This window comes from Colletes latitarsis, chromosome 4 (genome assembly GCF_051014445.1).
Source record: "Colletes latitarsis isolate SP2378_abdomen chromosome 4, iyColLati1, whole genome shotgun sequence".
Classification (NCBI taxonomy): Eukaryota; Metazoa; Arthropoda; class Insecta; order Hymenoptera; family Colletidae; genus Colletes; species Colletes latitarsis.
The window spans coordinates 38,049,633-38,075,418 of record NC_135137.1 but is presented as its reverse complement, the minus strand read 5'-3'; the positions used below and the strand labels follow the sequence as shown (position 1 = coordinate 38,075,418).

General features: G+C 42.7%; 1 protein-coding gene across 1 annotated transcript in view; it reads left to right on the top strand.

The window, feature by feature from the left end:
• The first annotated feature begins 3,855 nt into the window (after nucleotides 1-3,855).
• LOC143341011 (BICD family-like cargo adapter 1) overlaps nucleotides 3,856-25,786 on the top strand; it is a 29,702-nt gene continuing 7,771 nt past the window's right edge. The window contains exon 1 of the mRNA XM_076763510.1: nucleotides 3,856-6,083. Coding sequence (XP_076619625.1) covers nucleotides 5,766-6,083 — 318 coding nt within the window. The 5' untranslated portion in view covers nucleotides 3,856-5,765. The remainder of the gene's footprint in view (nucleotides 6,084-25,786) is intronic.

Below are 25,786 nucleotides of genomic sequence, written 5' to 3'. Positions count from 1 at the left end.
AAGCGGTTCTTAACTCTTCACGTTGACATTGTCTCCCCACTCTTCGACTTCCCCACTCGAAGACTACCGCTGGACAAATTCTTCAGTACCCCTGGAGCATCCAGGGGGATCGGGTCTCGCGGGCCTAAGTCAGGCCATTCGTGGAGCGGTGACCACTGGAGGGACCAGGAGTGACCAGGACTGACCAGAACTGACCAGAACTGACCACTACTGACCAGTGCTGACCAGTGGAGATCCGATGACTGACCACTACTGACCACTACTGACCAGTGCCGGACCGTGATGACCACTGGTAAGAACTATTTAAAATTGCTCTCCCCACTTCTATTTTGTTGTTTGATACCAATTCAACGTTATGGAACTGTCTAACGCTTTTGCTAAATTACGAATCGTTTCTTATGTTACAGCTGGACCTCTGGTGCTGCTTCCTCGGTAATGGTAACTAATGCTCAACAAGTAGTAAGTTCACTTTACTTGTTTGTATTATTATCACAAAATTGACCGGTTTATTTTATTTGTTTGGTCATAATTCGGTGTTGTATTACTGTCCGGTTTTATCTGGTCATTATGTTTTCCTCCTCTATTTCTACTTCTGACTTATTTTTTGAATTGACATAATTGTGTTGAATTATGTACCATTTTTGTTTCCATATTATTTTATGTATTTTGTTTGTACATTATTTCATGAATTTCGATGTCACTAATTAGAATAAGATTTTTATTCTTATTCTATTTCGCTAAGATATTTTGTTTGATTCTTGGGTATTTTCATTCTTTGATTTCATCGTTGGATTTTCAATACTACGTTGGATTTTCAATCTTTGTTTCTGTTCATCTTTGAAGTTTGCATGGTTCTTCGGACAACTTTTGTAATCATTCGCTATTTGACTTCGACTTTATACTCTCGTTACGCAAGTATAGGTAGAATACTTTGTTCGTAACATGTGTAAATTTTGTACATTTCCTTAGGTAGGTCTAGCATCGAGAATCTTATAGATTCTCACTTTTAGGTACATCAGCACGACAAATTATTCCATCGCTTCGTCTAGTTTGCATGGTGGTTATTAAATTTCCTTTCGTATGTCACTAATATGTGTATCAATTTTAGTTTCAGTACGCCACATCCGCCGAGGGACATTTAATTCTAAGTCGGTTAGATTTAAGCTTCGTCGCGAATCTTAAAATTAACGTCGAAGATTTCTTTATTGTACATATTTTCGCGTCTGTACCAAGCAATTATTCAATAAGTAGCTTCTCGTTTTCTCGTTCCCTCGTTCTTAGCTTCGGTCACCACTGTTTCATCGATTGAAACACGTGATCGGCCGTGTATCTGGTCCGAAAGATCTAATTGCCTTCCTTTGGTAAGCTTGATTGAGGGAAAACGGCACTTCGCTGGAAGGTGTGGAGTTTCCGTATTCTGCGGAAACGCATACCTTCCAGCGGAAGTCGACACCGTCTCAGGTACTCTCTCTTTGTCAGACAGCCTAAGTCGGGTCCTTCGGGCTCCCGGCGGGTTGCGTTGGAGAAATGGAGACCTCGATTCGGAGTTGCAGTTCTCTGTTTTCTTGTTGAGATCGAGTTAGCAAGGGCAGTAGGTTCGATCCTCGGATCCGCTGCACGGTACAGCATCGCGTCGCGTCGCGTCGCGTATCCCACGATTTAGCTTCATCCTTCTTTTTAACCACATAATTGCTTGGTACAAGGAACTTTGTTTCCTTCTATCGTCCGAATTTTAGCTTCAACTTGACTAGACTTGAGCTTCGACGTTAATTTTAAGTCCCTATTGTATGCGTCTCCCAATATTGCCAAGTAATTATTTAACAAGTAGCTTCTCTCGACTCGTTCTCTCGTTTCTTGCTTCGGTCACCACTGTTTCGTCGAACGAAACATGTGATCGGCCGTCCAGTTTGTCCGAAAGATCTAGTCGCCTGCCAATGATAGATCGATTTCTAGAAATAGAAATCAATCTACCAAGGGTAGTGTCGATTCGATCCGAAGATCTGCTGCACGGTTCAGCATCGCGTCGCATCGCGTCTCCCATAATTTAGCTTCATCCCTTTTTAAACGAAATAATTACTTGGCACAACTAAACTAGAAGATCGAAGGAACATTGCTTCCTTCTATCTCTCTAGTTTAGTAATCTAGCTTGTAAGAATGTAAAAGGGAGATCGATGGAACTTTGATTCCATCTATCTCCCTTCGGGTCTCCACTCGCAGCAACCTCCTCGTGGTGAGACCTGGTAATCGGTGTCACCCGCGATAGAAAAGTTATTCTTCGTGGGTGACACCGAGCTAATGGCTGCGAATTTAGAATTGTTTCTTGATATAATAAACGAATTTAGATTTATAGTTAGGCAGGTGTTTGGTTAGCCATTATGTTAGGCAGGTTATTTTTATTTGGAGACAAATTCTTTTGAAAACTCTCTTCGTTGGTTATGCACCTTTCATTGGTTGCATTTTCGTGTGTTGCTTCCTCGATCAACGATCGTTGGTCACAGAAGCTCTTTATTAATGGAGGGTGGATGGGATTCGGTTAGGATGGGTCTCCACTCGCAGCAACCTCCTCGTGGTGAGACCTGGGTAATATTATTTACCGTTTAATTAATAATCGTATCGTTCTTAGCTGGGTAATGCAATTATTAATTAAAAACTAAATAATATTAGCAAATTGGCTGCGATCCGCCTTGCATAGGTCATCGTAAATATAGACTTTCTTCACTAGGTTAGTTTCGATTCTCATTGATTCTTCAAAGATTCTAGAGTATTGTCTCAGACGAGGTATACGAGTAAATCTTTCACTCAGTGTATTTTTTCGACCCATTTTTATGGGGTCTTGAAACTCCATTACCATTTTCGTGTCATTTGCAACATTACCAACAGATTTAGAAATGAATTTCAATCCTTGCATAGTCAACTCACATGTATTTATGGACACACTACAGCTGTCAGGCCCATCAATACTAATTCAGTTAATAGTTTTTCAACTGACCCTTACCCATGAGAAGAGGACGCTAAAATCAACTCCGAATTTTCAGGTCGGTATGGCAGTCAGATTGGGTCACGAAGGTTCATAAGGTGTAAGGTCTACTCGTATATACATATACCTCGTCTGTGGTATAACTATTACTACTGGCTACTGCCAGCCTTTCCCAGCCTCTTCAAACCAGCCTTCTCAGGCTGATGACCCCATCGTAGGGGTCCCCTGCCGCCTGGACAATTAAACTTTCGAGAAAAAAAATTGGAGTACGTGGACTTTACCGACGAAATTAAAAAATTTCAAATCATTCTGGAAAAATTATTTTTAGTTGCGGGGGTCGATTACAATCATTTTTGGTGAATACACATACCCTCGAAATCCTACGCATTTTCGAGAAAAAAATTCTTTTCCCGAAAATACAATGTAAAAAAACCTGGTGGGAAAACGTCCAAGTTTGTCGTGAAATAATTTGCTATCTTCGACGCTAGATGGCAGCCATTTTTCTATCTTTTAGCCGTTATGTTTACTTATAAGCGTGGATCTTAGAAAATACGGAAGAACTCAACTTTTGTCTCGAGAAGCTTTCATTATTCTGATTCGATGTTTAAACAATTTCCGTTAAACGTATCCTAGCAATAAACAAAACGTTAACTCCAATTCTTCGAACATGCCAAACCCTAAATTCTAGCACAGACGAAGCCGTCTGTGCTAGAACTTTATTCTAAAGCGACGCTCGTAATCGGTAACAGGCAAACGTAGGAGGATCGTGCATTAAACACGATCCATAGATTTCGTGAGATCGAGTCAGGTGGCGGTTCGACCAGGTGGGTCAAATGGTGGGGGAATGCTCGGTGGCGGGTACGGACGACAAGGGAGAGGTTAGTATGCCTCCAGAGGGGAAGGTCGGCAGGTCGATCGTTTCGTACCCGGATACAACGAGCATTCCACGTTAAGTTTCCTCGCATTTCCCGCGCGTCCGTTTACGATTATGACTCGAAAACGAGAGAGCAGTGTCGCGCGTAACGTGGCGTCGTAAAAAATAATGTTTCATGCAACGAGCCTCGTGAGACATCTCGCGACGTGGAACGATCGAAGAATTCGGATAGCTCCCGAGCAAATTTAGCGGTACGAGTGAACGTTTTCGTAGCGAGACCGGCCCGTGTAGAACGAATTACTTTCAGCCGTAGCCTCGGAGGTGGGAGGATTTCTACCTGGAGGTAGAGGAGTACCGAGCACACGATTCCGTAATATTTATTTTCCACTGGCGGCCAGTGAGTCACTACCTGGCCGGCCACGGTACGGCGAGCTGGTCGCGTCGCGTGTCCGTGTTCCTCTGCGCGTGTTTGTTGCAAACAGTGTGTTCGCGGTGACGTTTCGAGCCAGTCGACGACTTCAAACGAAGAAAGGACCCGCATTCGCGTATCGTTCGGTATTATAAGAGACATATAAATCGAAATCTCGTCGAGTACGATGTCGGTGGCGGTCGACGTCGCGTTTATCGTTTTTTAACGATAGCTCGAAACGATTCTAGCACCTGCTATGTCGCGAAGGTTACATCGATATCCGTAGAAACGGAACGCAAACAACGAACGAACGTCACCCGTTCGTTGGCGTGTCCGCTCGACGTTGGACGTGCCCGGTACCAGCGCCGTGGAACAGTTTCTCGCTGACAGTTTCGATAAAGTTACCCGTGCACTCGACCATTGTTCACGCGTTTCGTCGAACGTTGGAGTTTCATTTCGTGCGTGTGCCGCGCCTGGAAACGATCCCCGAGGAGAAGCAGAGCGGTTACGTTCGTACGGTATATCGATACCCGTGTTTCGGAGCGCGGTTACATTGTTGACTTTCTATCGGAGAAGCAGGAATAGCTGCTTCGAGGTTCGCGTGTAGTGACGAGGAAACGGAGCAGAACAACGGAATTAGTCCCGTAACAGTTTACCCTGTTTTTTCCGTGCGCAAGCCCCGTGCATTGGCGATCGATCGATCGCCGATTCGCGAATTTTTCCTCGATTTACACCTCCATTTGGTTCGATCGGTGTTTTCGGGGTGCATCGACAGTGTCAAGATTTACGATAACGCGTGGAAAGCAACGCGAATTAATGGATTACGTCGTTGAATACGTTCACAGCTGATCGTTTCCGGTAGACGTTAACGATCGTCCGGAGAACCTGTTTGAATTCCGCTGCTATTGCGCGGCAACGAGGTGGCCGTCCGGGGAAAAGTGAACTCTCGTTTTGTATTTATTGTAGCTCGCGACGAAATACAATTTGTCAACATCGTTCGATGGTGACCGCCATCGTGACTCATAGATCGTCGATCTCGTTCGCGTTATTCCGTTAAATTCACGAAACAAAGCCAAAGGCGGACGACGTTGACGGAACTATCTTCGATCCGTGGACTGATAAGCAACGTTATCGCGACACGGCGTTCCCCCCAGTAAAACCGAGAACGAGTTAAGCGTCGCGTGCACACGAGCCTGCACATCTCTGTCGCGTAATCGATACCGTTCGCGTACACGCATCGATTCTCGATTTTGCCTCGCACCGGTACCAATTTCAAAACGCGCGGGAAACGCCCGGCCGCCGCGATGCTCGTCGAACGTACCTTCCAGCTATGTATGAATTTTTCAACGTCGATCAATCGCGATATGAACGCCGTAACAGCGAATCACCAGTGGGAAAGTAGTTAGCCGTGTCGACTGGCGTTATTGTTCGCGTTACGTACGTTTACAAATGGTTTTGACGCACGACCAGTCGGCCACCTGGTCCCGCGTTCCTCGTTATCGCGAATGACAGTAAAGGTCACGGTTTGGCCTGACACCCAACATTCGACTGTGAATCGTGCGCGCGACAGAACACGCGCAGCCATGCTGCCGAAAAAGGAAGGGCAACCGGAGCCCTACGCTCTCGAGGACATGATCTCCGACCTTCAAGCGCGAAGACACTCCCTGGACCACGAGGACCTCGAGGACCCGGTCGAACTCTTGAAGAAACGCGACAGGGATTTGGTGTTGGCCGCCGAACTTGGCAAAGCCCTCCTCGAGAGGAACCAAGAGTTGACCAAGCAGAGCGAGGACCTCCGCGAAGAGTACTCGTCGAAATTAGAGGTGAGCGTTTTCGATATTAAAAGTAAATTGAATAATTTCTCCCCTTCCAGCGATGATTTTTTATTTGGCTCTGACTCTGAATTGAAATGTTTCTGGTTCGTGCAAGTTGTCTTTGTCCGCGTGTTACGGACATTAGGACCCATTAGGCACCAGAGTAACCGTGAAATGCACTCGTGTATTTTGTTTGCGTTGCTCTACGATTCCCAAGGTTGGAGACGTTTCTGAATTTCAATTGATTTCTTACTGTTTTGCGTTAAATTAATAAAACATTGTTACAGTTAGAGCGAATCGCAACGGTAGTCATTGCAGAACAATAAAAATTAGCCTTTCATTGAGGAAAGAAAGATAAGGAACGTTGATTAGGGTACTCACGAATCGATATCTCGAATGTGATAGTATTTTACTACTCGAGTTATCACCTGCGCCTGAGTCGAGTACATTTCGTTCCCAAACAACAAATATAATGGTTAATTCGTTCGCAAACTGGCTTTTCCTCGTGGCTTTGTGTGGAAGTATAAAGAATTCACCCGAAGATTCTGAAATTTTCCATTATGCGTATATGTTTAAAACAAAAAACGGCGTTCGAACAATCGCCACAGCGAGGCGTGTCCTTTTTCTATTAAATAAAGATTTCCTTTTTTATTTCTACTTCTCGTGTCAGTAATTCATCCAACAATTTGCAAATACAAAAGTGATTTTTTTCAGCGCGCTAATTTTAATCCATCGCTCTGCGTTGTATCTTCGCAGATAAACAGAAAATCTGATAACACAGATAAAACCAAGGTAGTCTGTTTAATGCAGTAGGAAAAGAGGGGGCGTAGATTGATATAGGACGATAAAAACATCGTTTTTGCTCCGTGGTAACCATCGTACACTCGGTTTAAAATGTTCGAATCGAACATGGAGGCATATCCATCGTAGTAAATTGTTTTGTCAATATCTCGTAAGGCAGCAGAATTAGGTTTGTATCTCTCAGCTTCGCTTTGCTGATCGTTGTTACACGCACGAAGGACCTGCTTTTACGTTGCAATCGTTTTAGTGGAAGATCGTCAGAACGGAACTTTCCTCCTCGCGGACTGTACGTTCGTCTCAGTTTGTAGCGTTTCGATTCCCTGAACATATTCAACGCTAATTACCCGGCCGTATTGGCATACAGCACGCATTAGTGAAATAAAATGCTTCTGCCCATTTTTCCTCACTTTTCCCTGTATCTTTCGACAACATCAGTAGTATACGAAAGCGACGTGCAGTAACAATCCATGGTAGAGTAACGACGGCGATTCGCATTGCGTAAAGGAAGGTTTTATTAGATTAATCGTAGAGGCGTGGTTTGCGTATATAGTTCCCACGCGGAACGGTACTTACGTACTATTTCATTACGCTGAAAGCGTGCATTAAGAGGTCACGCGTTAGCCGCATTAATAGCATCGAAGTCTTTTGACCGATCCAGCAATGGCGCCCACGCGATCGCCCAACGCGTGGATCGTCGAAAAATTGATCGACAAAATAGTCGATTCATTCTGTTCGACGCATAAAAAGACAAGGTGGATGGTCCAAAGTCGAGGCTCGTAGCATTCGAATGCAGGGTGGAGCAGATCTTGATATTGATGCCATTCTTACTAAATAAATATATGAAGATATGTTGGAAAAGTGTCGAGCCATTTCTTTTCAAAAAGTTTGAGTGTCGTTCCCATTTAAAAGAAGTAAAGAATTTCAATGTCGTGAGGGTCTCCATACACGTTCTTGTTGCTTTTTAAAAAAGGTTAGGGTTGCTCGCGCCAGACGTATTCATTATCGTTAGGAAGGAACGAGTCGCGTGCGTTTGTGCATCTTCCTGTTGGAGTTTTCGCGATGCTCCCGGAGAACGAATCGAAAACAAAAAAAAAAAAAAAATGAAAGTCGACGCCGGAGTGGCACGCACGCGCAGAAAACATTTCTCCTCGGATTTCGCCTGAATCGGGCCACGGTGGAAGCCTCTGAATTTCCAATGCAATGTTTACGAACGTAGCAACCAAATCACGACTTTACGTTTCGTAAAGAAATATTAAGATTCGCGTGATAGATTTGTTTGGTCAGTGTGGGGGTGGTACGAGCCTCCGTAGCGTTTCTGATTGTTAATCGAACAAATTTTCAAAGAAGAAAGAACCGTCTCACGTGTCGATTCAATCTGGCCACGCGAAACCGGGACAAAGGATGGAACAGTGGCGCGTACGCGTCTCTTTGGTCAAGGGTCAGAAACAAGGTGACAGTCAAAACGCGGAAAGATGGAGAAGAAGCGGGCACGCGGGCAGGCAGAGCGTGGTGCCGGGCATTGTCTTTGACGTTACGTTGCTTAAGTGACTTGTTTCCACGCTTTCGTGGCTTTCTGTCCGTCGTCGCGGGTTCGAGAATCCGTTGCACGCGGTTCTCCGGAAGGGAAAAGAAGAAACCAGCAACCCCTCTGGAGCACGCGTGACCGGGAAGATCGACGTCGGAGATTGACTTTTGCTTCCACGCTTTCGTTCCACGCAGCTTGCACTCTCGCGTGAGCTTCTGTTGCGGAAAGTATCCGTCGAAATCGAGGCACATCCTTTAGAAAACCGACCGGAGAACGCGAATATCACGATGACACGAACGTTTCGGTCGTTCGGATGGTATTTGAAAATAAATGGAAAGCTGTAGATCACGGGTTTCCAAGAAGATCGTCTAAGCGTCACCAGGTTGGCTTTATACAATTCGACGACGGTGGAAACGAGATGTCTGTTATTATTTCTTGGTGGTAATTAGACGGTACGATGGAACAGTCGCTGTAGCACGAAAGGAAGAAAAGCACGCGACGGTCGTCACGATCCTTCGGTCATCGCGGTTCTTTTTCTAACGCGTTGCATTCCGGAAACGAGCGTGTGCTTTCTTTCGAGCGGACCTACGTGTCTGCCGCTTCGTTTCCGGACATAATTATTTCCTGCGTCAGGAAGTTCCTCGAAGATACATAGATTCACGAGGATGCACGCTAAATCGAAGAAGACCGTTCGACGCGCCATTTTTCGAACTTCCGTTACGCAGATCGAGGATGCCGCGTTGGAGGAGTGTCGTTATTGTTGCACGAACGATTGTTCGATAAGCGTACGCGTTGGTGCTACTGTTTCCTTCGTTACGCGCACGTGCGATTCGCGCCAACGATCATTCCACGGATTAATGACGGCCGATCGTACTTTCGTTCGGGATCGATGAGAAAATATTCGCGCGCTAATTCCCTCTTCGTTCTTCTTTTTTACTTTCCGACCTACGAGAAAGGAAAGCAGTGGAGTGGACAACTTCGAACCAGTTTTTTTACTGTAAAACACGTTTCGAGACCCAGACTTGATCGCTAACCCCTGATCTTGACTATTAAAGTAAAATATTTTTTATCGTTTGTGTATAAATCGAGTCATTTTTCCTTGTACGACGAGTGTAGCTTAAACAGAAGAATAGCTTTTTTATTTGCGTACTATTTTTCATTCACTCTCCGATACGATAGCAAATTTCACTTTCACAATGGGCCTCTCTCGTTCATAATCGATGCACGATTATGCATCGACGCGTGTGAACACACGTAGGTACGACGTGTGTAGAATATGTTATCGCAGACGAACAAAACTCTCGTCTAGATACATACACAATTCCTAGTTATTTTGCTTCACTTTTCGATCGAGTTCGTTCCACAATCTACCAGGTCGAGGTCCACGGATCAAGGAGGCCAATTCATAGTTTTTAATTTTTACTTCCCTCCTGGGCGTTGCTAAATATTCTCCGCAGTCTGAGTATTTTTACTCTAAATGGAACTGTTTCTGCAAGGTATTTTTCTTTCTGTAGCGTTGAAAAATGTAGCCGTGCATAAAAATTACACAAGAAATCGGCAGCCCGTAGCAAAAAGCTTTTTTGCTTAAAAACTTGCTAAAAATACCGGGTGTGCAAACACTCCTGAGCGTCAGTGTAGACACGGCATGGTTTTTCTCCACGTACAGGCTGCTGTGTTTCCGGATGTTTTAATTAAACCCCGTACACGTTACTTTTACGTGTTTGCGTATCGAGCGTTATCGCACGTGCTGTATATCGTTAAAACTGCTTACGTAAAGACGATAGAAAGCATTTCGCGGCAAAGATCGGTCGTTTCCTTCGCCGGTCGATTTCTTGCTCGTCAAAAATTGCACCCTCCGTTTCTAACTTCTGAGCGCGTGTTAATTACGAGTAATTGTTTCGTAAACAAACGTTAATCGCCTAGGCGATAACCGTTTTCCGACGACCGGTTACGAACTATGCGTTTATTTGTATAAGGAATTCGAAATGCTGCACTGACCGTTCCGTTGTTCAGACACGAACGAAATACTTTCACTCGAAGTGGGAAAATTCAAATTTCGAACACCGAAAGCTTTCGGTATCGGTTCCATCAATTATTGTTTACTCGACTCGTTCGCAGACGAATCTAAAATTAGTGTTAGTTGTGCGCCAGTAGGAGTCGTAATACATTTCTGGATATTTAGGTTTCTTGGTCAGATTTTGTCAACGTTTCGTCGGGTCAACGGCAAAGGGCGAGGGAAATTAAGTGGGTCAGAGTAGCAATGAAATCGAGCCGCTAAGTTTGCTTCTCGTTATTGTATAATTGGTTGCCTGAAAGCTGCCGCGGAATAATCGCAATACCGTGTCGGCAATAAAAAGCAACACTGACACGGCATAGCCGAGATCTAGAAAGCCAAGATTCCACGGACTCGCCGTAGTCGGCGACCTGGGAATCTCGAGCGCGCGAATTACGCGATTCGTCTCTCCGCTTCTATTCCGCCGCTCCGATAATGCGCGATAATTAAGCGAGAGTCGCTTAAAATCATTCAGTGCTCAATGCCGTACAAAGTATTGCGTCAAAGTATTTTAAAAGCCAACGAATTATTTCACTCCCATAAACAGTATCGACTCTTTGTCCTCGGTGTGCTAATTAAATAAGTAATTCTCGTATCGTTACATAAGTATTTCTAATACATAATTTTTCTTGCGCGAACATTCTCTGCTATAAAACGTTCTTACGAGGTAATTCTTCTCCGAGCCATTGCATTACCGATTTTAGATAACTAAAGATTGGATAGCTCGTCGTTAATTCGCAGACGAATTGATTCTTTTACCTTTTATTAGAATTTTGCTATGTTCTACCACTCGTAAAACGTCAACGTCGATTTTTAAAGAGCAATCATAACTATTACTCGGAGAACGTAATTAATGTATTGTGGAACGTCTGAAACGTAACGATGTTATTTAGTTTGCTTTTATTGAATATAATGAGTTTCGCGGAGATGCGTTTATGCAGTCATCTATGCCGTGAGAAAGTGTTGAAAAGTATTAGGCTAGAAGGATCTGCGACTCCCGAAGTTTTAGTGGAGTCGCTATTATGTTTGTAACGTTCGTAGGAAAGTGTCTGAGATCGCGGTTAAGCGATTATAGGGGGATTCAGTGCTCTACGCCTTTCCCTTTAAATATTTATCGCATTTCCTACGAGAGCTTGACTGGGTTTTCCATTGTCGGGCGCGCTAGATGCGAAACAAGTCGGTGCTTTTCACAATCGCATTCTCAGGTAGATTAACACGGCTGGTTGCCTGCTTCTGTTTGAGTTCCCGGAGCCTTTCTTGGTCGAAACGCAGGAAATTCCCGTTAACAAAGCGACCCTTCTCTTAACCAAATACGAAACGCGCGAGGGCGTTCTTACGGCCGAGTATTTCGTATTCTTTTGCTATGACTCCGGAAGACGGACCTTTGTTTCCTTCACGAACCAGCACCGTGTCGCCAAAGCACGCTAGAACTCGTTAGAAACATAATCTGCCGTAGAATTTCCATAGATAAACGATTTCTTTAACAGTCGTTTGTTGCACTTTCGTCCAAAAGCAAACACGGAGCTCGAAGGCGCAATTGAATTTGTTGAAGAACCCCGTTCGCGGAGCAAACAGAATTTTCACGAAGAGGGAAATGAATAGAGTAATGGTACCCAGTCACGCAGGATTAATCTGCATCCGTGGAGCCGGTTTGGATATAGCGATTCAAAGTCTAGACGGTCGCGAAGCAGGCCGGAAGTCCTCGAAAAACCGTACCGTTACGAGATCTCCGAGGAACGTTCTACCCTCTTTCCTCGGCTTGTTTACTTAGAAGAGCATTAAAAAGAGCGCCAGGCGTTCGCGAGATCGCCTGAATCTCGAGACCACGATTCACCGGTGCAAACAACCTACGAATGCAATTATCTTTATCACACTAACACGTAAATTCTATCGCAGGAAGTTAGACAATTAGTACTGCGCTGGTCCCGCGAGCGGGGATCGCGTTTTTAACGAAACGCGCACTGTTCCTCGAGTTTCTTTGTTGTTAAGAAACAGTTCTAGCGTAACAGGATCGGACAATCGATCTTTTTGTTCCAAAAAATGAGTTTCAAAAGTAACGACAGCGAGTCTGTGCACCGAGTTTGCAGATAGTTTCGCGGTGATCGTCTGTTTTTCGAGTCGTTGCGCCAGAATCCACCCTTAAGAGTGTAGCTAGCGAAAATCTTGAACAACGCCGAGGAAACTCGAGCAAGAGGAGGCACTCGAGTTTTCAAGATCGCATTATGAACAGGCCAGGTTTGAGAGATCCGATCGAAGAAACGAGCAACCGGCAGGAATTTCGCTGAAAAACGATCGCGACCGTTGTTTGAACGAGGCCGGTCGTTACGATATTAAAAATCCCGCGAGCCGGAAGCGATGCTCGCCGAGGAGGAGGGTGTCTCACGCGATCGATCGCGATTAACATCTGTCGAGACGTTCGACACCGTTAGGGTCTTCGACAGTCGTCGGTTTTTACTCTGTTCTTTCTGGTCGCCGGTATAGTCGGACACGATCGAGCGTGTTTGTACGGGATGGATCATAAAACCGAATCATTATAGTGCTCCGAGGATGGGCGAGGGTGCGTATCGAACGCGATCGTCGGCGCACAAGAAGCGAAACCGTTCGTCGAAATACCCTCTGATTAGACGGAATTAATCCACTATCGGTCCGATCGAATTTAGAATGTTAAATGTAAATTGAGAATTGTATAGTTTTCACGCTCTACATTATTTCTATAGGGGAATTTGTACCGAATTCAACAAGGAAATTGTTAAGCTTCATAGTCTATAAACCTTCGAACGCCATAAATTTTAGAAAATTCTACGAAGAAGGTGGATTTTTCATCCAAACCAGAACCCTGCCAGCGTAAAGAAGGACACCGACGGAACAAGTTCATCGCGGTTTGTCACGAAACGCGCTAGTTAGGCAGCCCAGTACCGTTAGACGGAAACAATGTTCGTTTTCAATCTTGTTACACCTCGTTCGTTACCTTTGCCCATTGTTCTGGGATCCTCGTTCGCGTAGCGCGTCCTCGTAAGAACAAACGGGCGCGTGTACGAGCAATTTCCCTCCGAACGAGCCGGGATGCAACGAAATTGATTCGACGACGAACGCGTTAGCGACTTCCAAACGTACCGTGACGTTTTAACGAGGTCTTCCATTTCATAAACTGCCGCGTAGCTACTCGAACGCGCGATTTTCCGGCACTTTTCGTCGTTTGTTCTCCGGAACGAGGGATCCTTTATGGTCCGTATCGACGCTTTTCAAACCAGGGACGCGTTAAAAAGTCCTTTGATGTCGCGCTTTTGTCGAAACTCGGAGCGGAGACGTAGTTTTTAATTGTCGCGTTATATCTCCGCGCGTAGACTCGATACAGATCTAGAAGAACTACTTACCGTGGAGTTCCATTCGCGGGTAGGACTGAATGTAGACCAGAGTCTGATGCAGCGAGCAAACATCCGGAGTGTTCGCGCTTTCACGTTTTGTTTTCCCTGTATTTCGTATTCTGGCTATTGTGTGTGGTCGAGAGCGGCCATGTTTGTCCAGTCGAGCAAACTACGAGCACCAGTCGCTTAAAATATTCAACTTTCGAAGAAGAAACCCAGAGAATTAAAGATCCATGGATGACGACAGTTGCCAAAATTATGAAAAAGAAATCCGTGCAGTCTGCAGTGTGGGTTAAGTAGCACTTTGATCTCCGGATCCAGAGATCGATCCATACTCTGTCCGCGTGAAGATAAAAAATTGTCTCGTAACTGGCCCGGAAGTGTCTCGCGTGCACGTCACGTTTAATTATCGCGTCTGTCTGGGATAGCGTTTTCCATCTACGACACGTTAATTCAATTGTGCCGGGGATCTTACGAGCGGGAAAATTCCGTGAATTGCGTATTCGCGTCGCATGTTTTTCCACCGTCCCTCATAATACTTGCACGGTTGCGGTGCGTGTACCAAAGTGCGTGCACTCTCACCTGTCGGTGTCGAATGACAATCTGAAACGGGAGATTGGTACGCTCGTTTCTCGAGGCGCGGTTTACCGCTTAAGGGAGACATTGTAAAATAAGATGGGATTTTTCTCGTCGACTTTGTCGCTCCTGTCTATCGCGGCCATTTCCTTATTTCCCACGGTTTGACTCGACAGTGCCAGGTGACAGCCACGGGTAATCGTATCTCGTTGCGTGCAATTTATTAATCAGCGTTCTCCAAAATTATATTTCTCTTGACATATAATTCGCTGTGCCTCCACGAAAGTTGTGGAAAGTTTTGTGCCTGGAATCGTCTGTCATCCCGCGGATCGATGTATCGATAAGATAAACAGCAACCGCGAATACTTGTACAGCTGTTTCAGCGGCAGCCTTGATACATTTCGAAAGGTGCAAGAACCGCAAACTGGTTGCGCAATAACGTTTTAATTGCTCGGTGAGTCACATAAGTTTTGTAAACAATAATAGCAGCCGTTTCGCAGCCGCAGACTGTCGCTGAAGAGGTTGCGACACGGCGTCTTTAGTTTGCCGTAATCGGCCTGTAATCTCATTAATCGCGTACTTGGCTACTTTCGCGGATTCTGCGGACGATCTTGCAGCCTCGTTTTCCAATTCCAACGCCATTTTACCTGCACCGGTGCGATTCTGTGTTCCTCGAGCGAGATTCGATCATCAGGTTGCGCTGTAATGGCGCACGTTCAGGGTGATGCTCGAGTCGAGTCCAATGATTTATCTTGTAAAGCTGTTTATTTACCCACTGTACCACTAGAAAGTCAGCTGTAAATTTTTAAATTACTAAGAAAGAAAAAGAAAATATGTTCTTTAACTATACAGGGCGTTCGGCCATCCCTGGGAAAAATTTTAATGAGGGATTCTAGAGGCCAAAATAAAACGAAAATCAAGAATATCAATTTGTCGATGGAGGCTCCGTTAAAAAGTTAACAATTAAATTCAAAAATTTCAAATCGTTCTGGAAAAATTATTTTTGGTTGCAGGGGTCAATTATAAGCATTTTTGGTGAATAGACATATCCCTGAAATCCTACTCACTTCCGAGAAAAAAAATCGAGTAGGTGTTGAAATTTTTTGGCAGAAAAAACAATTTTTCACATCGTTTCAAAAAAATTATTTTCGATTGCAAGAGTCGATCGCAATCATTTTTGGTCATTACACATACCCCCGATATCCTACTCAGTTTCGAGAAAAAAATTCCTTACCGAAAATATAATTTCTGGCCAGAATTGTCAGCCCGAATTTTCATGCGAATCTTTAAAACGTCATAATTTCTGAACGGATTGGACGATTTTAATGTTTAAAAAAGCAAACTACGCGTATTTTGATGGAGAATATGTACAGATCGCAAAAATATTCGAAAAGTTGGTCCTTGACCCCGCAAAATGAGAAAAACCCCATAAAAATGGTCCAATTTTCAAACAGCCATAACTCCTACAATTGTGAATATATTTCAATGAAACTTTTTTCTGAAGTAGAGCTCATCGGTACCTACAAAAAAGTATTAGACAACTTTTCTGTAGGGTGTCAAACAAAATTACTAACAATCAAAAACGAATTTTTAAGAAAAATCGACAGGGGGGGGGTAGGTGCTTAAATTTTTCGACGAAAAAAAAAAATTTCAAATCGTTCTAAAAAAATTATTTCTAAGTTCTAGGGTCAAATACAACCATTTTTGGTGAATACACATACCCTCGAAATCCTACCGACTTTCTAGAAAAAAATTTAGTACGGGCGGGACTTTAAACGTTAATAACTTGTCTATCATGTATCGCTTTAATTATGCGATAACAAAGTAATTTAGGTTACGAAGCATTCAGACAGAAACGTAACAAATGATTCCTTGACAATGCTCGTTATTATTGGGAAACTAATTCGTCGTACGAGGAGAATGAATTGTTTTCCTAACAGTGAGAAAGTGGACGTTGCAGGATGTAAATTAAATTATGTTACGATCGGATAATTAAAATGATATATTGTTGAATTGATCTTTTATACAATTTAAAGATACGACCAGGAATAATGTATGGCGCTGTTTAGAAATACATGATCATTTCTTATTAGAGAAACGATACTTTTGAAGGTTTTTTGTACCAATAAATTCTTTCCCTTGACATAAATGAAATTTCGTTTAATAAGTTTTATTGTTCATCGAACAGAACCAGCTGAAATATCGCGGCTACTGATTTATAACCCACCTTATGTACAACGTATATTGCACACGTGCTCGGTTTTTATCAGCGTTTTGCGCAGTCTACGCGAAACCTGGTGGCCGCAATCACCTGATCGCCTAATAATAACGTACGCGATTTCGAGCAGAGATTACAGTCATTGGAATTATTCGGTTGAAGATGCTCGTTAAATATACTCTTGGTATTCGTGGTCCGCTTTCTTTTTGAAAAACGGTGATTCTCGCTTCTTGGAGTAATTGTATGTATTTCTCGATATTTTCATTTCGTTTATCAAAACTAAAAGTGGCTTGGCGATTTTATCGCAAGCAAATACCAATTTCCGAAATTGTGCTAAAAGAACGACGGGAATTTTGTACGTATAAACACCAAACAACGAATCTAGTGTAAAATAGTGTACGCCTAATACTTTCTAACCGCAAATTTATTGGCATGAAATTATCGCGAGCAGGTTCACCTTTCAGGCAAGATCCGTACCGTTTCCACCTAAACGTAATTACGCAACTGGACGAGAGTGCCGGATTTTACTATGGCCCCGTCACAGCAGATTGAATATTCGATCGAGTAAATGACTCCCGTTCGCGGTACCTTTCGAGCCAGTCGGAGCAATCGAATTAGACCGTCGCTTACGTAAAACGATAACGCGATAGCGAAGTTCGTAACTCCGTTATTGGTTACCAGGTACGCTGAGCGCTGAAATTTTAGTCGAACAGTAGGTACGGGTAATAATTTCCAGCCACCAAATGGCGGGAAAGTATTTCCAAATCGAATTACTTTTCCACGTTCTGAGAGAGAATTGGATCGCTTTTGAGCATCTAATAATATCGTGACATTTGTTGGACAAGTTGCGGCTGATCAAATGTTCCCCGAGATCTCGCGACGCGTAACGAAAAATAGCGATTCCTCGCGCGTATCGCGTATTCTTTGTTCGAGTGTGGTTTTCTTTGCGGCTTGAAGAACCTCGAGTGCTCTGCAACCGCTCTTACGAGAGCCATGATGCGATCGAACGAGACGCGCACTTCGATCCAATTAGCTGCTCTTTCCCCGATGAAACGATGTTTCGAGCGTAAGAGGTCTGCAGAAATTACACAACACTTAACACCGATTGCCGCGGGTTTCCTTTGGCTCTCGTTTGCGCTAATGCTCACGGATGTATCCGGCTTTGGCGCTACCCATTCGCCATTGTAACGCGCCGGCAATAAAGATCTCAACGCCGAACGGTTCTGTCGAAACTCGTACGCTTTTCGACGTGGAATGTTTGCGCGCGATTTAGGAAACTCGCAAATAATAATCAAGCAAGACCTCTCTCAACAATTTTCTACCTTAAACTTGCTCTTTATTTTATTCAGGTACTAATAAAATTTTAATTCGATGAAACGCTTGAATGTTATTAAGAACAGAGAACATTTTGTAGAAACTTTGCGAGGTTCCGAGTGAATGCTCGAAACATCAGAAATAACTATCGAGCATTTGAGTCATAAATCAATTCTGATCTCATCGAGCAAGTTACATCGAACCGTGAACGGAAGAGATCGTTCGAAAATGCTGAAAAATAATCGTATTCGCGTTTCGATAATCGAGTATAACCAGTTACGCAAGCGTGCAAATGGCATAGGTAGTTTACACGTTCTCGACAAATGGGTTTTCTACACCCGTGAATAATTTTAGTTTGGATTCGAATGTTGCATACGGTTTCGAAAGGGTATAGTTCCCAACGACGTCGCTGATGGAGAGAAAAGACATTTTCTTTGAAGCATTCATCATCGGAATCGATGCAATTATTCTTTTTTCGTTTCGTCAATGCTTCGAGTCGATTGTGCAACACACGGATCAAAGGAAAGATTTATTCGCAACAATAAATAACCAATGAGTCGCGTAGAAATTTATTCGTGACGTTTATTCGGTGGTCACGATGTACTCATCCCGCTTTCTTGGAATTTCAAATTGATTCTGGAATGAAAATATCTTCCAAGCATCTAATTAATTCGCTGACGTTCATTGATGGTCACGTACAGGTGTGCTGTATATACAAAATCCGTAATAATATTATGTAAAATAGTGCTTAATGTGCAATTAATAATTGTCTTGAAACGCAGGCACATAATTATTATTTTCCTGCTTCCTGGAAAAGAAGATAAATTTAAAACTCGCTTAACCAATCTTTATTAGATAATGATGCATGACATAATTAAATAAATTTATATTTAAAAAGCACCATCGTTCCTGACCACGTGAGTACATTAACCTGTCTGCATTTATAATAAATAATTGGCAGTTAGCGTGAACAGTTATGTTTAACCGAACACCACGTGGCGAGAAGCGATGGTGCTTCTATTAACTAAGAAAAGCTGGTTAATTGAATTCACAATTTGACCTCTTTTCGTGTTCACGTTACATTCTTTGCATCACAGATATACCAAATTTCGTTTCAGGAATAATTCCAAGTGAAATATTTTATTCTACGATGAGAATTGTAATTATTATTTAACGAGTAACGGATAAACGGTATCTTTTACTCGCTGTTTGACGTTTCTACTCGATAAGAATTCCGTCTATCTCTGACACGGATGGTTCGTGTTCGAGTTGCGATGCCAATGGCGATTGTTGGCTCGTCACGGGCCATTGCCGCTCGATTACGAGCCTCGTTCTCTTTCCTTCGTTTGCTCCTTCCTCGACGAAGGTTCACCTAGCTAGCATTATCGTTTTCTTCGGAGGGAAAGTGAACGACGCAACGGCCGTGCACCGACGGCGGTGCTGCGTCACTGCGAAGTGCAATGCTAATTAAATAGCAATTATCGCGAATTTTTTGCTTCCCGACCGTTCCTCACGACGCGCTACACGTGAACGGTTTTTGACAGAACGTGAGTCACATCGTCGGTATGCCTTTTAATCGTGTTGGAAATAACCAGTCAATCCTTTCATTTCCACTGCAGCTACGTGACCACATACCTAAAATTATTCATCGAAATTGTCTGAATTTCCAAACCTGTGAATGTTACTTCGAGATAATAACGAATTTTTCATAGGGGAAAGATGAAGTAGCCAGTGATGTCAGCTTTTATTTACGAAAGGTGTTCAAACGAACGATTATTCATTTGGAAACAAGCTTTAGTACATTTGCACGTTATTCTTTCCTCTTCATTATTAAGAGCACACGTAACGTTATTGCATTACGACATATCTATTTTGATATCGTGTAATAGTTACCGATATCCTAAGTTCACGAGATATTAGACAACTATAGGTATACGCACGGTACGGTGCGTATATTTGCATATCTAAAACGATTAATTCATGGTCGCGTGTTTATGAATATTCCGTTGTTCCTTTCAACGAACTATGTTAATTTACGTATAATTCTAAAACCATTCGCGTGGCACAGTCGTGCTCCCCAGGGCGATGAATAACAAATCGTTTCGATTAATTTGTAGCTTCAATTTTTAATTTGTTTTAGCAAGCTATAAGTCGATTGCTTTCGTTAGAAACTGTGGGGACGAGCACTCGGCGGACGTGTTTTGCAAGAATCACGTAAATGAAGAAATTGTTCGGCGCTGATCAATCTTCGAGTCCGTCGTGAAAATCGAGAAATACGAAAGGCAAACAGGATACTGCAGTTCCTTCCTTCGAGGATGTTATCTTTTTCGTATGGCACAGTTTCTCCATTTACACGCTTGTATATTTCCTATTTTCTTAACGGTGCACCAGGCTCATGAAACAGAAAGTGGATCCTAAATGAGAGATTTACAGGAAGGTTTTACTTGTGCCGTGTAATTAGATTAGACGCGCTATGAAAACTGTTGCAGTTTCCAACAAAAGGAAACGCGTGTGTTGCCTCAGGCTAAGAACACGGTTGATCGTTTCATATTCGCAATGGTAGCTACCGGAAGTTCGTAAAATCTGCAATTTTATGGAACCAGAAACTTAACGGGGAAAGCAAGAAAAATATGATTTAGAATTTATTAGCAAGAATCCATTTGACTTGAGTTTTATGTCTTCCTTCGGGGAAGCAATCTTAAGAGGGGAAAAACAGTAATTTTTATTTTATTATTGCAAAGTAGAATAACTAAAAATTTTTAGTAGTAAGTGCCACAAATGAAAGACTTAGTTTCGTAATGTGAAACGTAAATTGTGTACAGCTATGCTTAGCTTACTTATTGCTCTCGAAACATAAAGCTGACCTACATGACGAAGGAAAGGTTTCCTTGGCATCTTAATTATAATATAAAATAAATTAAAGCAATATTCGGTCAGGTAATTGGTAACGAAAGAAAATTTATTCCAACTTCCTTTTGACAAGCTGAGCAAAACGTTTATTTGATTTACATTAACATCCTGTCGACGTTAGTCATCCAAATACTTAACGAAGATTATCTGTTAACGATACAGTTGGAGATGTTGCCTAGGATTATCGATAAGTTGTCGACATAATTCATTGATAGCTATTAATATTTCGATAACATCGTTGAGCTACTGATAAGGCAAACAAAACTAACCGAGGTGGATGTAATGAGCCTTTCATGGCTCAATCTGACTGCCATACCGAACTGAAAAACAAATTTTAAATTAAAATCGACAGGGTGTAGGTGCCTAAAATTTTCGACGAAAAATAAAAATTTCAAATCGTTTTAAAAAAATTATTTTCAGCTACAGGGATCAATTACAATAATTTTTGGTCATTACACCTACCCCCGAAATTCTACTCACTTTCGAGAAAAAAATTCGAGTAGGTGCTTAAATTTTCGACGAAAAATAAAAATTTCAAATCGTTTTGAAAAAATTATTTTCGGGTGCAGGGGTCAATTACGATCATTTTTGGTCATTATACCTACCCCCGAAATTCTACTCACTTTCGAGAAAAAAATTCGACTAGGTGCTTAAATTTTCGACGAAAAATAAAAATTTCAAATCGTTTTGAAAAAATTATTTTCGACTGCAGGGATCAATTACAATCATTTTTGGTCATTACATACATCCCCGAATTCCTTTGCACTTTCGAGAAAAAAATTCATTACCGAAAATCTAATGTGGGACCAGAGATGTTTCCTCGAAATTTTGCAGATGCCCAGTCGAGCTAGTTTACGATTAATATTTCTGTTCTAAAATGAAGTTTGCCTAGCTCGGTCTGCTGGTCGATCGTCGGCGAAGGATGAAAGAACGATTTCAGGGTAGAGTTGTGGCCACGTGGTCGCGTCAAGGTATGATAAATCGAAGATCGGCGCCCATTCGTACCAGTCGCTGTTCACTCTGCTTCCTTGTTTCGGTTATTTCCCTTTCTATCGGCCGGATGTCTGTTTCTTCGAGCAGAAAGCGACAGGAGCTCAGCCATTAAATTAGAAGTCCGATAAAGTGTGCCGGAAGATAGATTACTAGCCTTGCGTGTAATTAGAATAATCTCTCTGTCGAGGATGGTTTCCTTTTTGAAGCGTTATTATTTACAATCTGCATGCTGGAGCCCATAAACTATCGCTTGTTCTCTTACGGGCAATTGTACTTAGAGCCAAACTGGAGTCGTTCGAGCACCTCTCCTCGATGATACAAAGTCTCGAGAGGGCTAATAATAATTTCGAGTCTAATTTCATCGTCGAGTCGGTGGACGAGTCTTCGTAATAAATTTGTTTTTACCTTGTAATAGGAATGTTTCGTCATCATGTAACATTAACGATAGTATTAGAATCGATGTTGAAAGATCAGCCGAGAACGATCGAGGATCGAATATCGAACGGGATTCGTGAGTCACGAATACTCGGGACCTTGTAGCGCAACACACTTTTGCGTCCACGGATACTTGCCTGCAATTATCCGCATCGATTGGCTCGTCGATAGGTACGTAGACTGTAATTGAACGAACGGATTACCTGGAGGTAACAGATGCTCAAGTTTGCCAAGAGGATGAGTGCCTGCTATGGCTGCGTATCAATGATTCATCGTTGCCAGTATTAATAAAGACTGATAAAGATACGTGATTAGGCGCAGACGGCGTTATTATCGATTCTTGTTGATATTTGCGACGATCGTATATTGCTTTTCACGGCAAAGAAGAAAATCTAGTATATGAGCGTTAGCTTGAAACTAATAATTCGACCTGAGCGCTCTAGATCAGTGGTTCTTAATCTAAAAATGTCCAATGTATTTTTAATTTCTTCATTTATTTAACTTTAGAGAGTCTAACAGCTTATGAACCGACAATAGCCCTAATATAGCGTAATAGCAACGTTGCTGTAATTAATTTACTTGGTATTAAGGCCACATTGCGTACGAATTAGGCTGGTTCGTTGAGACAAAGGGGTTCACACGACTCTGTGCAAGGAATATGGCACCGCTGAACTGGAGATACTGCGACAGTATTCAAATTCATAATAACATGATATTACAAGAGCTTAACTAAACTTGAAGGATAATCACATACCAGAAGACGAAGAAATTATTCAGTGTTATATATTTTTTTTTCTCGTAGACTGTCTCAGTTTCTGAGATACTTACGTAATTGTAATTATGGCCCGGAATCATAATTTCTTTATGCCAGTTGGAAGAGAAAAGTAACGAGATGCGGTTTTTCTTTGCTTTTACGTAATAATCGTAGGTTAACGAGACAGTTCTTTTATTATATTTGCAAGGAAAACGAAAGTGTGCGTTGTGCCGTACGGTGGAATAAATATTAACGAGTTGCAAAATATAATAAAGCGTGTAATTATCGAGATATATCGGCTGGGGTTGGAGGATCAATGAAGTTACGCGGAATTGCAGAACGATTTTAGAGATTGGCGCGTGCCCGTAACTCGTTTTCAGACGCTCGTAAAGAAAATTGGCAGAGTAAAAAGTTAAATGACTTAATCGCTGTATTTTTTTTACAGTATGATACTTTCCTCGAGCGTGACGATGCGACTGTACCGTGCAATTATGCTTTCGTTTCAAACAAAACTAGAAAACACGAGGTATCTTGCGGCCCGTTCGATAATATTATCTTGCACTTTCCCGCGCAGAATTACGAAGAAGATTACGAAGGCACAGTTTTACTAACGGAAACGAAACTGCATATTTCTGATCGTATTTACAACATAATTCTCGAGAATGAAGATTTTATAGAAAGATAATGCTCATTGAGTCATTCCCCTATCTATATTTATAAAGAACAGCTTTTTCTAGTTTCGAGAATAATTCTCGATGATGACGAAGTTACCGTGGATAGTCACCGTTATGAAACGCACTTACGATTGTTGAAATCTCGAGAGAAATATAAATCATCTAATTCTAAAAAAATAAATTCATTATTTCGAATAAAAGAAATTTCTTAATTTGCATTTATGTTTCGACTTTGTCTAGTGTGACGCCCACGTGTCTGTGTTTTGCCAAGATTCGCAGTCTGTAAAGGGAATGGACATCGTTTCCTGGCGCGTTCGTAGCGTCATCGACGGTAAAATCATCGCGATCGGGGCAACAGTCGAGAACGGAATGGAGATCCGTGACTCATAGATCTTTGCTGGTCGCCTGGGGCCGTGTTACCTTATGGAAAATCGCGTTCCCCGTTCCTTGTTCCTCGTACGCGTTGTATATGTCCCTGTTTCTCTGCTCTCCACAGTCCTACGTGTACCCTGCTCGTTTGCGTACACTTAAACGTGTACCCCGTTTTACTGCGCCCTTTATTATTTCCTTGCACGTCCGAGTCTTTTTGTTCCTACCCCTTGAGACAGTCTGAGCCACCATGTGCAAAGAGAACGATCGTTCGAGGAACAGTTTGCTCGAAAGATATTGCACAGATAATCGATTTTGTTTTCTTGGAAGCGAATTTTTATTTGGGGGTGGTTTTAGTGGGCCAATTCGATACAGGGTAATCTTGTTCTCGTGATCTCGATCTGTACATGTATTTTAGATGTTTGTGGAATTTTTCTACGATGTTCGTGACGGAATTCATTGGCCTCTAGCGAACTTTGGGGGATCGGCGAACTATAAGCCTTTGCCTTCGCCAGCGATCGGTCGATGAGTAACCACGGGAGACCAAGGCCGTACCTTCTAGCTCGATAAACTTCACCGACATCAAACAACGCGATTGTTTGTTTGTGTGCACGCCCGCATTACAGTTCTCTTTTCATTTGCGCATGCATCGAGATTGCCGCCGCAGAACCGTGTCCGAGATTACGCGAACGCCATTGGATCACACCACTTTTTGCGATATCGAGGATAATGTTTTACAATCGTACTTATCATTTCTGTTTTTGTATTTATAATATTCTGTGTATTTAACGACACATTTCCTGAACGGTTCTCGTTGGGTATTTGTTATTAATTATTCTCTGGATCAGACTGATGGAACGATCGATCACTTTGATCCACTCCCTCGATCCTAATAGATGACCGCGAACACGTATCTAATCCTTATCGATTTTAAACTTTATTAACGCTTCTGTGAACGATAATTAAGATTATACTTTACGATCGTGAAATAACGATCAAAACCGATTAAAACGCAATCGGTGATAACGTTACGCGATTATGCAACTGTAGTTAAAAGCATATCGATATTCAAATCGAACAACATCGTACAATCTTCTTCGAAACATTAATAGGAAAGTAAAATTACCCAGAGAAAGGGTCAATTTCTCGTTTTCCATTCTCATAGTCAAGGATCCGAATTACCTGCATGTAACCTTTCCAAGGAACGCGATGACGAAAGTTGTCCCGAGCTTTTGTCTCGATCCAGCACCGTTACGAAACAACCAAACACTGTCCTTTCACCTGATTCTCTCGTGGGCCTCGACAGCGTCAGTCGTAAATTCTCGAAGTAGGAGAGCGTCGCTTGTGAGTCACGGGGTCTTTTTAAAATTCGTCCAACGACGTTTCACGGTGAAACCAGTCGGGAATTTCGAGAAAGGGAACGCTACACGGGAATCCAGTTTTTTGCTTTCGATATTCCGCTCAGGGACGTTTGCGGTGGCCATCGTAGGTCGCGTTGTTTCGAGGTCGAAACTAATTCGAACGATTCTTGTGATTTTAGGAACGGCCTTTTGAGGTTTACCACTGCGGTAATCTGTTTGTTCGTGGATTAACGTTTTTGCGTTTCGATCGTGTGCACTGGTACAAATCGACTCTCGTTCGTTGCGTGTGCGTGCAGTGGAGCACGCCTTGGGCGTCAGCATAAGTAGAAACAGTGGTTAATGGACAAACACGTCAGACTCGTAT